Source organism: Myotis daubentonii, chromosome 14 (assembly GCF_963259705.1).
Source record: "Myotis daubentonii chromosome 14, mMyoDau2.1, whole genome shotgun sequence".
Lineage (NCBI taxonomy): Eukaryota > Metazoa > Chordata > Mammalia > Chiroptera > Vespertilionidae > Myotis > Myotis daubentonii.
This window is the reverse complement of record NC_081853.1, coordinates 57,824,996-57,839,363: the sequence shown is the minus strand read 5'-3', so window position 1 is coordinate 57,839,363 and position 14,368 is coordinate 57,824,996. Positions and strand designations below refer to the sequence as shown.

The window sequence follows — 14,368 nt, the reverse complement described above, 5'->3', positions numbered from 1 at the left end:
CGCGCAGGAAGTGGACTCACCTGCCGCCCAGCCGCTCCCTGCGGGGCTCCGAGACCGCGGAGGCGGGCGGGGCGGAGGCGGGGCCTGTGGGGAGCCGGGCCGCCCCGCCCCGCCGGCTCTCGGGCCCTGGGACGTCCTGCTCCGGCTCCCGGGCGCTTCCTCAGCGGCCGGGGGCTGGCTGCGTCCGGATGGCCTGGAGCAGTAAGGGGGCCCGAGCCGGCCCATCCCGGACCCGAGGCCCTGGGCGGCAAGGAGGAGGGACGGTGAGGTTTCGAGGACCCTCTGACTCATTTCTTCTCTCGGTGCCATTGTTACAGCAACACCCTCCACGCTGGTTCCCGGGCAGCGCCTGGGGAACCCACCGTGTGGGGAAGAGACCAGGAATGGGCAAAGGATCGAGGAGGGAGGTGAGGGGCCCTGGAGTGACCCCATCTTCTGTGGGCAGGGGCCCTCCTTCCTGGCTTGCCCTGGGCTGTCAGCAGTAGGATGGGGTCAGAGGAAGGTGGGCTGCACCCTGCCCGCCTGTGGACTGTGGACGGAGGGGTTACCCGGGAGGCCAGGCCGGCTGGCTGGACAGAGGAGCCGGGAGGGGCTGATGTGGAGGCCCAACCCCAGTTCTGGTCCCCTATGGGTGCCTCAGGGTGTGGAGGCTGTAATATGGGACAGGAAGCAAGGCTGGCCTTCCTCTGACGCTAATCAATAATTCTCTCTCATCATTGATGTTTCTATCCCTGTCTCCCTTCCTCGCTGAAATAAATGAATAAATATATATATTTTTAATGAGGATGTAGTCTCACTAGGTGGTAGCCCAGAGCTCTCTCTCCAGACTGGATGTAAGAGGGGGTGGGGGGAGCGGAGGTAACTTAGGTCTGCTCTTGCCATCTCTCACCTGGACCTCAGCCCCCCCCCTTATCCCCCCTTAACTGGCCTGACAAGCCCAGGGGTAGCCAGCAGGGTGGGCCCTACAAACTCAGAGACTGAAAGTAAGCACATGGGATGGTCTGAATATAAACATTCCACTGGAAGTGGGTCATGGTGGGTAGCCACAGCCTAGGCCTGGAGCTGCCTTGACAAAGGTCAGTCTTCCCGAAGTGGTCCTGTGTATTGTCTCTGTGCATCTGAGACCCCTCAGGGCACAGCCACAGCACAGAGCACGAGACCCCAGAACCCCACTGTGAGCTGGTTCCCCAAATACCAGCTCTGTGTGCTGTACACGTGAATTATTAACTATCCACGTAAAGAAGTTTGGCCCCCGGTGGGCGGCTCAGCTGGTTGGAGCGTCATCCTGTACACCAGGAGGTTTCGGGTTCAGTTCTCGATCAAGACACAAACTAGGTTGTGGGTTTCAACAACTGATCGATGTTTCTCTCTTTCCCTTCCTTTCTCTCTCTAAAAAAAAAAAAAAAATCGGTAAGAACATATCCTTGGGTGAGGGTTCCAAAAAGAAAACAAAGGAAGTTTGTGCCTCTGCTTTCTCCCTCCCCCTTAATCTGCCACCAATGGATTTCATGTCACCTTCCCTACCACTTCTCATTTGATTCTTGTGGGGAAAGGGGCCCACACACTAACCCTGACAAGCTCAGGGGAGGCCTGCGTGGTGGCCTCACACACTCAGAGGCCAAAAGTCACTACAAGGATGGTCTGAAATGAGAACTTCCTCACCGTGAGTCATGATGGTGTCCTGTCCTAGGCCCGTATATTTAACCTTAACTGAGTCTGTTTTCTTTTTGCACCTAAGAGAACATACCTTTGGTCTGAGTAATCCCTTTCTCCAGACCCCTCAGGCACAAGCTCACGGAGAGGGAGCCCGTGAGACTACAGACCCCTCGCTGTTATCTGTCGCCCTCCCTGTGTGCTGTGCATGGTCATTGTTAACTGTCCTATACCCACCAGCGTAAAAGGAGGATTAGCCTCTTCATTGTTATCTTCATCCATTCCAGAGATTTCCCCACTTTGCTTCCTCCCATCTCCCTAATCTATCACCAATGAATTTCATTGCCTCCTCCTTTAGTTGTAATGTATAAAATAAAGTGTGCCCTAGCTCGTTTGGCTCAGTAGATAGAGCGTCTGCCCTCAGACTGAAGGGTCCCCGGTTCCATTCTGGTCAAGGGCACATGCCCTGGTTGTGGGCTGGGTCCCCGGTGAGGGGCGCGCAGGAGGCAGCCAATCAATGATTCATCATTGATGTTTCTATCTCTCTACCTCCCCCTTCCTCTCTGAAATCAACAAAAATATATTTAAAATAAAGTGCAAAACTGCCATTTTCTCAATCCATTGAGATTTTTTTTTCACAATCTATTGAGATTTTGCTTCCCAGCAATTGTCAGTTTGGCTCAAATAAACTCAAAAATTCTTACAGGGTTTGGTCATTTCTTGTATTTACATTTTAAATGTATAAAATAAGCCAAAAAACTGCCATTTGCTGGAGCATTTTCTCAATCCATTGAGATTTTACTTCCTGGCAATTGTCATCAGTTTGGCTCAAATAAACTTATAAAAATTCTCTATAGGTTTGGACATTTCTTACATTGACACTGGTCCCCCCCTAACACTAAAGAGGGGCCCTGGGGGACACCCTCCACCTCGCAGCCCCCTCAGCCATGGGGGCCTGGACCCTGGAGGGTGGGGGAAACTCGCAGGATGGCCTTGGTCTGAGGACCCGTGAGTCCTGGGTCTGTCTCGCCAATGGGGTGGGACCAAACCCGGGTGCAGCCACCTCGGTCATGGGTTCCGGCTAGGAAAGAATTCAGAGCCAAGACCCAAACCGTAAGAGAACATTTGTTTGGAGTCACAGAGGGAGAAAAGTAATTCCTAGAAGAAATGGGCTCAGGAAAGGAGTTGTGGTAAAGGAAGGGCCCTAGGAGTTGGGAGTGAGGGAGCTGATGGTAAGGTGCCCGGGGCAGCGAGGGGGAGGGAGGGAGGGAGGGAAGGAAAAGAGAAAGGGAATGGCCTGGGGCCTGGGCCTGAGGTTTTAAGGGTGGAGATGCCACCGGAGGTCCCATGGGAATATCTCGGTAGAGCTTTCCCGGGAGTCCTTTCCCCGCAGGGCTGGTTCGCCAATGCAGCCGGTCCTGACGTCGCCCGTCAGCTGGTTTTGTTGCTTATCGGGCCTGGAGCTGAACTACAACTGAGGCCTAGGCGTTCTATCTCCAGAGAGAAAAGGTCAGGGGGTCCAAGCCAGCGATGTGCGAGGGGAGGGAAAGGCACCTGGGGGAGAGGCCCCCCCCCCGCCACAACTGTCCTTTGCTAGGCACCTGGCGCTTTCCATCCTGGTGACCCGTGGTCCTTGCTCTGCCGCCAACACCAGGGCTTTGAAGAGTGAGGGGAGTGGGAGAGAGGAGCCCGCAGCCCAGCAGAATTCTACGGGCAGGAGAAGCTGTAATCTCCGCTCCCCGCCCAGCCCCTCCTCCTTGCTCCTCCTTCCAGGAGCACCCTTCCCCTTTCTCCTCCTCCAGGGAGCCTTCCTGGCCCAAGCAGTGCCAGTCCCATTTTTGGGGTCTCACAGACGCTATGCTCCATCCACCCCGGCAGAGTTCATTCTGGATAACTGACCCAGGGGAACCCAGTACCTGGGGTCACGTAAAAGGCACTCCCTCCTCTAACCAGAATCGGCTGGAAATGAGTACGCAAGCTCGGAAAATCACCACATGGCTCCCCTGTTCCGCAGGCACCGTGTCTAAAGGTAGTCAGGCAGGGGCAGGGCAAAACCGAATGAAACTTTCTCCGCCTGGAGCAGAGACTTGGGCGGGAAGGGGAGAGAGAGAAACATGGATGGAGACACACAGACTGGTTGCCTCCCGCACGGGACCCTGGCCAGCCCTTGACCTGAAATCGAACCTGCGACCCTTTTGCGTGCAGGCTGACGCTCTCACCACTGAGTCATGCCAGCCAGGGCGAGACACGGGTTCCTGGGACCTGTATCCGCCTCCAGACACTTAGTCACCCTGTCCTCCCCTTTGGGGGGGGGGGGGGGAGTGCTGCAGTTAACAGTTGGCTCTCTGCTGCCACCGTGTGGCCACGCTGCTGGCTGCCCCAGGCCAGCGTCTCACCTACAGCTGGGTCCCCGGGCAGCGGGTGTCCGCAGCAGCGCCTGTCCCCTCCCCAGCTGCACGGGCCGAGGCAGGCACGCCCTGCGGGAAGCCAGCTCAGGGGCCCTGCAGCGCCCCGCACAAGTCGCCCCCAAGGCGAACTCACAAAGCCTGGCCTCGGTTTGGCTCACGGCAGCTGCCACCTCGAAGGAGTGCTGGCCAACCCCCTCCCCCCCCACCCCCGCCGCCTCGAACAACACTGCAGAGCACTAGCGCCCGCCTCTTCCTCCAGCCCAGGGACCACCTTAGAGGCAGCAGGGGGCCCGCTCTAACCACGCAGAACCCCACACCCCGGCTGCAGCACCCTCGGTGGCTCCCGCTGCCCAGCTTCTACCTGGAGTCCAGAGCCCTAGGCCTTGAAGACCCCGGCTTCGCTGTAAACCAGTCCCAGCGGGTCCTTCACCGGGGCCTTCCCTTTGCACAGGCTGCTTCCTCCACCAGGAGCACCTTCCCTGCTCGCCTGCCGTCCCTCCCTCCACCCCCATGAAACCCCCCACTCCTAGGTGTCTGCTGTCCCAGGTACACGCTCCTCTCATTGTGACCACCCCTCTCCCCACCAGGACAGGTATGAGAAGCCGAGTCCCGCCAACAAGGGCGCCTCGGGCCGGGCCGACTGCGACCGAACCGGGAGCAGCTGGGGACTCGGCCTGGCCTCACCCGCCCTGGAGGCAGTGGTCTGCAGCCTTGGCCAGGAGCGAGGGGAACAGCAGGGAACAGGCAGAAAAGCAGCCCAGGACCGTGCGCCGGGCAAGCGAAGCTGTGGCAGCTCCCGAGGGCTTTGGGGACCTAGGCAGATGGCCTGCTGCCATGCTCATCCTCACGGGAGCAGGGAGGGGCCACGGGCAGGAGCTATGCTGCCGCTTCCAGGGACAGTGAAGTAGGACCCTTCCAGGGCACCTGTGCCCCAGCCCACCCACACGGACACGCTCCCCACACGGCTTGCTTTCCGTGCAGATATTCTGGCCCAGCTCTCAGGCTGGCGAGCATGACTCATGCTGGTCTGAAGACATATACAGTGGACGCTGTTCTCTGATAAACACTTCCTGTCTTCCACTCCCCAACAGTGAGGTGGTCACGTTGTGGCAGAACGAGGAGGCCCTGGGCAGCAGGGAGGGGCTCCTGCACTGGGCGCTGAGCTCTGCCCAGAGAGGTCTCAGGAGAGTGGCCGAGGCTGGGCCTTCCCTGCTCAGCGTCCTGGGGCTCCCAGCTGCGCCAGGACTGACCCTCCCCGCCTGACCGTCCCCATCTTATTCAGCCCTGCCCCTGCCCAGCGACAGCAGCCCATGGCGCAGAGCCCCAGCCAGGGCTTCCAGGTGGGTAGGTGGTCCTTGGGGGCCCACTCAGGAGTGAGGGGAGGCACAGGGGACTCGGACTGAGTGTGGGGGAAGGGCCGGCAGGGGCAAAGCCAGGGCGATGCTAGAGAAACCTTTATGTGTGGTGGGACTTCGGCGGAATGCCAACAGCTCAAGCCCAGGGCCCAACTCTGAGCTCGTGCGGCCTGATGCTGGTGGAAGGAGGGAGGGAAGGAGGGCAGGGGCTAGGACGGAGGACCCGGTGTCAGTGAGCAAGAGCCAATGACCAGACCCCAAAGCACTTTAATGCACGCACCCACAGTCCCTGCCTGCTGCCTGGGCAAGAGAGGGCCAGCCCCGCCTGGAGTTCCCATGGCTCCCGTGCTCCCCCGGCCCAGCGGGCTCGGGATCCTCATCAGTAGGTGAGGGGCGTCAGGATAAAGAGGCGGTCTTCTTCCTTGCGGATCCAGCGCATCAGCTTATGGATGGCGTCCACGGCGGACGCCTTGGTGCCCAGGGGGCTGTAGCACATGTAGAGCTCAAAGGCACCTGTCACCTGAAGGAGGGGCACAGGGTGATGATCCGGGTTAGACACGCCCTGCGGTCCCCGCCAGGACCCCGAAGCCCGGCCCAGCCGCCTTACCCAGGCCAGGAGGTTCTCGTTGGGGCCTGTGTAGTAGATGGTCTTGAGGGGGCGGGACGCATTGTGGGCTCGGCTGTGCAGGTACTGGTAGAGGCCCAGCAGCCGCTCCTGCTCCTCCTCACTGGTGTACGGGGCCTCCATTTCAGGGCTGGAGGTGGGGGAGTGGGGTCAAAGGCACCACTGTCACTGCCTGCTCTGCAGATCTAGAAACACCTACTCCTGGCCAGGGGGACGCCGCCATGTGTCTTACCCTCCGAATGCTCCCCCAGGACAGGGCATGGTCTCCCACCGCAGAAGACGCCCCAGGAAGGGCTGGGCCCACCCAGACTAGAGGCCTGTTCTCCCTCACGTTCATGGCATCTTTGCTGACCCTCCCTGAGAGAGGCCAGTCCGAGTTTAAGTGTCCAAGACGGAGGGACAGGTCTGAAGTGGAGGGAAGGCGAGCTGGGAACTCTCTGAACCGCAAAGGGGCGAAGGGGAGACAGCGCCCACCTGGCCTCAGCCCCTCTGCTGGCGGCGGGGAGGAGCCCCGCATCCTGGGCTGGACCAGTGACCCCTACGGCAGTTCCTCCAGGACAAGGGGCCCGAGGCTTCTGTTCCGGCTTCCTTCCCGGAGCATCGGGCGTTTCCGGGCCGCCCGGGGAATAGAGTAGAGAGGTGTGTGCCCGTGGAGAGGAGGGCGATAGGGAGTCTGGGCCCGGGTATCAGAGTAAAACAGACCCAGGGTGTCGGTCTGTGCCCAGAGGGTCGTCAGTTTCAGCGCCACCTCCGGGCTCAGGCCCCACCAGCCGGCTCCCCAGCCCATCTCCCCCAAGCAGCGCCCCCCGGGCCTCCCTCACCTGGTGAAGAGTCCGGAGCTCTTGGACTTGTAGAGGAAGTGGCGCAGGTCGGGGATGCCCACCTGGGCGACGCTGTAGTAGGGCGTGCGCAGCGCCTCCCGCAGCGCCACGTGGGCCCCGCGCCGCCGCAGGCGCTCCTGGAACCGGCGGCGGCAGTCGGACACGGCGAAGAAGTCCTCGCGGTCTGTGGACACGAGCAGCAGGCACAGGTCGGCGTCGGGCTCCAGGTAGGAGATGTGCGCGTGGAAGAAGCCGGCCGCGTTGAACTTGGGCAGGCACACGGGCGTCCAGGCCTCGCCCTCGCGGAAGGACGAGGAGGAGCTGATGAGGTTGAAGAGCAGGTGCAGGTCGATGGGGTGCAGGAACTGGTCCCGGCGCCGCACGAGCGCCACGAGCTGGTTGCGGGCGAGCAGGATGGAGAAGACCAGGCTGCGCGCGCGGGCCTGCTGCAGGCTGGCGCTCACCGCGTCCCGCACGGCCGCCGCCAGGGGCAGGCAGCGCGCCGCGCCCATCAGGAAGCTGGGGTCCCGCGCCATGAGCTGCAGCAGGTTGTCGGTGATGCGCTCCGAGCCCGAGAGCAGGCGCCGCAGGTCGTAGTTCTGCTTCTGCTGGAAGATGTGGCTCAGCTGCGCGCCCGTGAGGAGGCTGAGGATCTGGTAGTAGATGTAGAGCAGCTCCTGCGTCAGCTCCTGCGCCGACTGCCGCGTGCGCGCCACCGCCACCAGCACTAGGGGGCTCCGGCGCACGAACACGACCTTGTAGCCATCTGGGGGGAGGGGGGGGGGGGGATGTCGGCTGCAGCCCCTTCCAGGAAGCCCTCCTGGACTGGCCTCACCCAACTCCCTCAGAGCCCTGCCTCCTGGCAGCTTGTCGCTTTCCACATCCTCTCCACCTTTCCTCTGAGCTCTGCACACAGTAGGGGCTTCAGGATGGTGAGAGAAACAGCCGCTCACGGCCCCCTTTCCCTGAGGGAGCCGGGCCTGTTCCTGCAACTTGCCTCACCGACTAGCACCAGCTGAAAGTGGGAAGCACTTCAGAAAAACACGCTTCCTGAGCTAAATGGCAAAAAGATCCGGGGGGGTCTCAAGACCTGGGGTTTTTGGGTCACCTCCCCAGGCTTCCCACCCTCTCCAAGGGCAAAGCCCACATCAGAGCCACCTTTGGCCTCAACAGCCCTAGGGGGCGGTCAGGGTGGTTGTTCGCTGATCAGATGAACACCTGGAGACAGTGAGTGGAGGGCCTGCCCTGGGCCACACCGCACAGCCCATCCTCTAGGCCCGGGAGTCCAAAACCCGCTGGGAAGCGCCCATGGCCAGGGGAGCCCTCCCAGCCCCCTCAGGTGGCTCACCCGCATGGATGGAGCGAATGGCGTTCTTGTCGGCCTCCAGGAAGGACACCAGGGCCACCATGACCCCCATGGTGCTGGACAGGGCTTCCTCGGACCCGTAGCGGGAGTACACGGGCTTCCCCGCCTCGCTCAGTACAAACACATGCTTCTGGTGCAGCCGCCAGGCCTCCGCGGCCTCCTCCTCCCCGTCTCCGGCGCCCTCCCTGGGGGGCTCTGTGGCTGGCCTCCCGGAGGCCCCTGGGGGTTCCGCCCAGTCCTCGGAGCTTCCTGGCAGCATCTCCTCCTGCAGGTCCCGGGCCACGCCTGTCAGCTGGGTGCTCAGCTCACTGAAGTCCTGGCTGATCTGGCGCATGTCCGCAGGCAGTGGGGGTGGGTCCCCGGCACCCTCCTCGGAACTCTCCCCAGGAGCCGCCCCATTCTCCGGCTCAGTCAGGTCCTCGTAGGAACGGGCGTGGACAAACATGGCACCCTCCTGCCCGGCACCTGCCAGCCAAGAGCACCAGTGCTTAGAGCAGCAGCCGCCGGCAGACCCCTCACCAGCAAGGTGTCTCCCAGAGGCCCTCGCATGACTGCCTGTCTCCATGAGCAAGTCCCTCTTCCCTCTGCGACTCACTGTCCGCCTGCGACTCACAGGCCACCAGGCTCCTCCACCAATCACACGGGGGGCAGGCCCTCATGGCTGGGGGCAGCTGCTTCTGCCCGCCTCTCTCACGCGCATCTGACAGCCTGGGCATCCCAGGCACACGGGCCTCTGTCCACCTGCTGCTTGGCCACACTCAACTCCGCCACCTACCCCAGGGCTTCTGCACCTGCTCTTCCCTCCGCCCGGAAGGCACCGGGCCCTGGCATGGCTGGCTCTGTCAGCTCTCAGCAGAGATGCTCGTTGCCTCCTCACCCGACCTCCAAGCCCAGCACTGTGTGCCTCCCTCCTGAGCGTCTCCTGTGACACTTGTCGGTTACTGTCCCCTCCCTCACTGTGATGGGGTCCCCCCGCGGCCGGAAGCTGGCTGTTCACTGCTGTGCGCCGGACCCCTGCCCCTGGATGCCTCCTGTGCTCAGTGAGTCTCCCCCTGGAGAGGCCATGCCACTGACAGGGCCACTAGCCTGTGACTCCCCCAGGGGCCTTGTCAGTCTTCCTCTTCTGATTTCTGGGTGTGTTTTTTTTTGACAGAATAACACAACAGATATAGTTTGGGTCTCTATTATGAGTTCAGCTCTGTTCTAGGCATTGAGGACACAACTGCTCTGCGCTCAGAGCTCAGAGGGAGATGGGTAATACACACATAAAAAATAAAGTTACAAAATACCGAGTGTTCTGTACAGAGCAGGCCTGCCTCGCAAGGAGGCGACATTCACACCTCCTCGCTGGAGCGGAGCCCCGCAGGTTCACTGCAGACACGGGAGGGAGGGGGGCCCAGCTGGCGGCAGACAGCCCGGGGTGGACTGAGCTCGGTCCCCTGCAGGACCCCCTGCCTCTGACAAATGCCCAGTGAGCTGAGCACACACGCGATTGCATGGGAGGGAGAGAGTGAGGGAACCCGGCCCACCTGGGGGCTGCTCTAGCGGCCAGCTGTGCATACCCTGCCCGTCCGTACCTGGCTCCATTCCCTGGGCCAGCCCCGGGGTGGGGCTCTCGGCTCTCTCCGCACTCTGCCCATCGGCAGGAGCCAAGGTGCCGTGGGGGCACTCGCTGCTTCTCTTCCTCTGCATGTCAGCAGCCATCCCCTCGGACCTCCTGTGGGGCAAAGGGAAGGCATCATCAGGGGGGGGGGGTGCTGGCAGGGAACCCCGGCATCCTTAACAGCGAGTGAGCGTCCCTCCCAGGACCCGCTAACTCAGTCCTCTGGGGATGGGCTCTGAGGGTCCCCCCTGGAAAATGAAGCTGGTTGCCCTGACCTATGTGGCTCAGTTGGTTGAGTAACGTCCTGTGCACTGAAAGGTCGTAGGTTCGATTCCCGGCCAGAGCACATGCCCAGGTTGTGGTCTCTCTCTCTCTCTCTCTCTCTCTCTCTCTCTCTCTCTCTCTCTCTCGTTGTTCTTTTCCTGATCATAAAAGGAAGAATTCACGGTATCTATTCATTGTCGAAAACTTGGAAAGGACAAAAAAGCATAAAGAAAAGATGTCATTTTCCCACCATACACATTTCCCACTGTTCACACTTTAGTGTATTTCCTTCTGGTCTTTTTTTTTAATGTATATAAAATGTAACTTTTTTAACAAACTGATATCAGCAGGTAAAGCTCACTGAATGCCTAGGCAGCGTGCTAAGGTGCCGTGGATTAAGTCAGCTGTTCCCGATCACTGCTCCCAAGGCGCTCCTCCCGGGCCAGCTCTAGAGATGCAGGAACTCGGCTGGGAGAGTAAGTACCTGGCCCCATGTCGCCGCAGGAAGGAGGCACGAGAGCTGGGGATTGAAACAATTCTCTGTCCTGATACCTTTCACTGAACATCCTAACATTCCTCCATTCAAAACGGAGTTGAGCCCGGCCGGCGTGGCTCAGTGGTTGAGCATCGACCTGTGAACCAGGAGGTCAGGGTTCAATTCCCAGTCAAGGCACAGGCCCGGGTTGCGGGCTCCATCCCCAGTGTGGGGTGTGCAGGGGGCAACCAATCAATGATTTTCTCTCCTTATCGATGTTTCTCTCTCTCCCTCTCCCTTCCTCTCTGAAATCAATAAAAGTATATTTTTTAAAAAAACGGAGTTGAGCAATAGTTTTCTTTCTGGATATGTAGGCACTTGCAGTGTGTTCTCTGGGGGTCTTGCCTGCAGGGAGACTTGACCCCGCTAGGAATCGAGTGTCAGGAACGTCGCTGGAGAGGGACCTGGGTTGACCTGGTTTGCTTTTATCAGTCTCAGTTTCCTCATCTATAAAATGGGGACAGTGATAATGCAGACTCATCGGGCGGTGGCGAATTAAATGAGATCATCCACGTAACCTGGTTACCCCGGCGCGGAGTAGGCACGGTACACCACTCAGCTGCTGCCATTCGCACATCAGGACTGTCCTTACTTAGCATTCAGACCATGTGCAGCTGCACTTACACGGCCCCCCGTGGTCTCTGCCCTGTAAAACACTCTGAGAGTTTGCTCCCCCCAAGCCAGGCCCAGAGTGAACCGGCCTGGGAGAACCTGTTTCTGACCTTCTGAAGCCAGTGAGCTCTGGCCTGAAGTGACCCACCTGCGGTACCCGGCCAAAGAGCTGTCTATGGGGCTAGGGCTGGGCGTTCCTCCAGGCTACCTGGCTCCTCCTGGGCCCTGGACGCGCAAGAACAGACCATTCATTCGCTCTCTGCTGCTCCTGGAAGTCTCTCCCAAGTGGAACTCCTTGGTCTGCCACATGTTCCTGCCCTTTGGCCTTGCATCTCGGGCTCACAGACCCACGCAAGGTCTAGAGCAGCTTACCCAATGGCCCCTGGGGCCACTACCCACTGACACCTTGTGGCTTCAGGTGTCTGAGTCAAGCCTGGCTGAGTAGTACCCACATGGAGTGGGGGTAGGGCCCGCTGGCCAGGGCTGGTGGACGCCCCTTCACCACAGCTCCCCTGCCACCTGAGACCATGCAACATCTCAGCATCTCCACGGCCAATCTGGGGACCCAGCCAGAAGCCCTGATGCAGCAAACAGCTCTCCAGACACTGACCCTGGACACTAGGCAGGGAGCAAAGCCCAGCCCGCCCGCCCCTGGATCCCTAACCTGGACAGTGAGGCTCCTGCGAGGCTGAGCCTGAAGCGCTGAGCAAGAGCGGGCTCTTGGAACCAGTCCCAGGGGCTCCCTGGGGGCCCCCTCAAGCAGCTTCTCGGGGCGCCGCCGGGGTACTTTGCCTAAAGGTGCTCAGCTGTGACAGGAGCCAGGCCAGCAGGCACCTCCCTCCCTCAGGCGCCCGCCCTGAAGGGGAGAGGGCCTGGCCAAAGCCCCTCCCAGCTGGCTCCCTCTTCCTGCTTAGAGCGAGTTCCATCGAGCCTTGACCCTTTGGGGCGTGGCCTCGGGGAGAGAGGCGCGGACTGGGCCAGGTGAGGCTGAGCGGAGGCGCTTCCGCAGGATGCTGACTCGGGACTGGGAGCTGGCCACGCCCCTCCCTGACAAAGGCTGCGCGCCCAGCCCTAGCGAGCTCGAGCCCAGAAAGGGGGCTCACCCAGGAGGAGGGGCGGCCCAACAGCCTGAGTCAGAGCACCCCGGTGGGCAAGTCCCAAGGCCCAAGGCACGTTCAGGGGCTGCCCCGCTCAGCCCAGTCACCTCTGCGGGTCCTGGCGAGAACTCCGCGGGCGGCAAGTGTGCACTGGGGGGCGGGTCCTTCCTGGCCACTGCCCGCTCCAGGACTTCGCCCTCGCCGCCAAGGGGGGCTCCAGGCCTCGCTTTTGTATCCCCCAGCTGGGGACCAACCGCTAAAGGACCCCGGGGAGAACCTGTCCTCCGACCGCAAAAGGCAGCGCGGACGGCAGGACCCCTTCCCCCGACCTGCCGTCTCCAAGCCCCTCCCTCCACGGATGACAGCTCGCCAGTCCCCCGGCGCCCCCAGGCCACGTGGGTTGGCAGTCGGACCTACCGGTTTCTCCGGGGCCCCCGGACGCACAGATCGCCGGTCACTGCCCTCTGCCGGACCCCCGGGAGGGCACCGGGATCGGGCCGGGCCGGGACTGAGAGCGCAGGTTCGCGGGGCCACGACACCCTGTGGACAGCGACATGGCCACAGCGCGGACCACCGCCCCCACCCACCGCCCGTCGCCCGGCCGCCGGCCCAGGAAGCCGGCCCTCGCCCGCCTCTCCCCGCGGAGGCCCGGCTCCAGCCTCTTGGCCCGACCCTGCCCGTCTCGGGCTGCATGATGGGAAATGTAGTCCGCAGAGCGCGGCCGCCAGCGGTGCCGGGGGCGGGGCGTCCGGGCCAGCGGGGCCCCGACCGGGCGAGATCTGGGTGGGGCTGTCTCACCCGCCCCGCCCGCCTTCTCCTGCGCCCTGTCCGCGCCCCCCGCTCCCCCCGCCACCCACCGCTTCCTCCGAGTCCCAGTCCCGAGTGGACCAGAGACCCAGACCCCCGGAGCTAGAGGCTTATGTCCAGGGAGAGGAAGACACGTTGGCTTTGGTCTCTTCTCTGCCTGTGGGAGGACCCGGAGCGTGGAGAGCGTTATAAATGTCTTTGGCGGGTTGTAAGGGATGTAAGCACATCAGTTGTTGCTAAGAAAAACATCCTTTTAGCCACGTTTTAATACTATACTGTGAGGCTCTAAAACGGTAATTCTCAAATCTGACTGCACAAAGAGTGACCTGGGGAGCTTAAAACAGAAACAGAACACGAACGCCGGACCCTGAGGGGCTCGGTTGGTCGGAGCATCTCCGGATCTCCTCTCCACCCTCTCCCCGCAGGTTGCCGGTTCAGTCCCTGGTCAGGGCGCGTACAGGAATCACACAATGAATGCATACATAAGCAGAACCACGAACCGATGTTCCTCTCTCTCAAGTCAATAAATAATAATTAAAAAACGAAACACTAACGCCTGGACCCCACCCCTAGAGAATTTGATCTAATTGGATTGGGGTAGGTCTCCTGGGAGAGTCTCTTTTTAAAAGCTTCCCAGGTGATCTGCCAGGGCCAGGAACTGCTACAGAATTTGTACTTTCCTAGATGCAAAGCAATAAGAACAGGAAGACATTAAGCTTCCCCAAACAATTTTATTTTTGGAGAACAGTTGAAAGACGTAAAATTGGGGATTGACAACAATACTGCTCATGTGTTCTCTGAAGCAGTTCAATCCCTTGACAGCTGCGTCGTACATTCGCCCGACAGTTCTGGGTGCAGGGAGAGTCTGAAATCACTCCTTCGATTCCCCTCCCCGTTTAAGGCCCCAATGCAGTGCTCTGCCCTGCGCCCCTCTTGTGGTCACAGAGGCCTGCCACTGGGCAACCTCCCTCCACACACTGGCCTGTGGTCACATGGTGATGACGAAGCTGTGGCCTTTTACCAGAGATAGCTTTGCACAGGGCTCTTAGACCCTTGCACATAACTCAAGAGATCAACCAAAGGACATGGACACTGGGGCGGTGGGGGCTTGTCCTGGGGAGCGGGAGTGGCAGGGGCGGGGGGTCAATCCGGGGAAAAAGGAGACATATGTAAAAAGCGAAAGATTTATACGATCTGAAGAGAAACCAGAGTATAGGAGACC

The 14,368-nt window shown here is 60.7% G+C and overlaps 1 protein-coding gene across 2 annotated transcripts; it reads right to left on the bottom strand.

Moving 5' to 3' along the window:
* Positions 1 to 5,671: 5,671 nt before the first annotated feature.
* Positions 5,672 to 13,030, bottom strand: MON1A (MON1 homolog A, secretory trafficking associated). Of its 2 annotated transcripts, none has more exons than XM_059664704.1 (6): positions 12,757 to 13,030; positions 9,806 to 9,945; positions 8,211 to 8,693; positions 6,863 to 7,628; positions 6,024 to 6,171; positions 5,672 to 5,936 (listed from the first exon to the last, which is right to left on the bottom strand). In XM_059664704.1, exons 2-6 carry the CDS (start codon positions 9,930 to 9,932, stop codon positions 5,796 to 5,798), a joined length of 1,665 nt encoding a protein of 554 aa, XP_059520687.1. In that variant the 5' UTR covers positions 9,933 to 9,945; positions 12,757 to 13,030; the 3' UTR covers positions 5,672 to 5,795. The 2 variants fall into 2 exon arrangements, with proteins under 2 accessions (XP_059520687.1, XP_059520688.1); XM_059664705.1 differs by lacking the exon at positions 8,211 to 8,693 and adding an exon at positions 11,391 to 11,467 and having other exon boundaries at positions 12,757 to 12,863.
* Between the last annotated feature and the right edge of the window lie 1,338 nt (positions 13,031 to 14,368).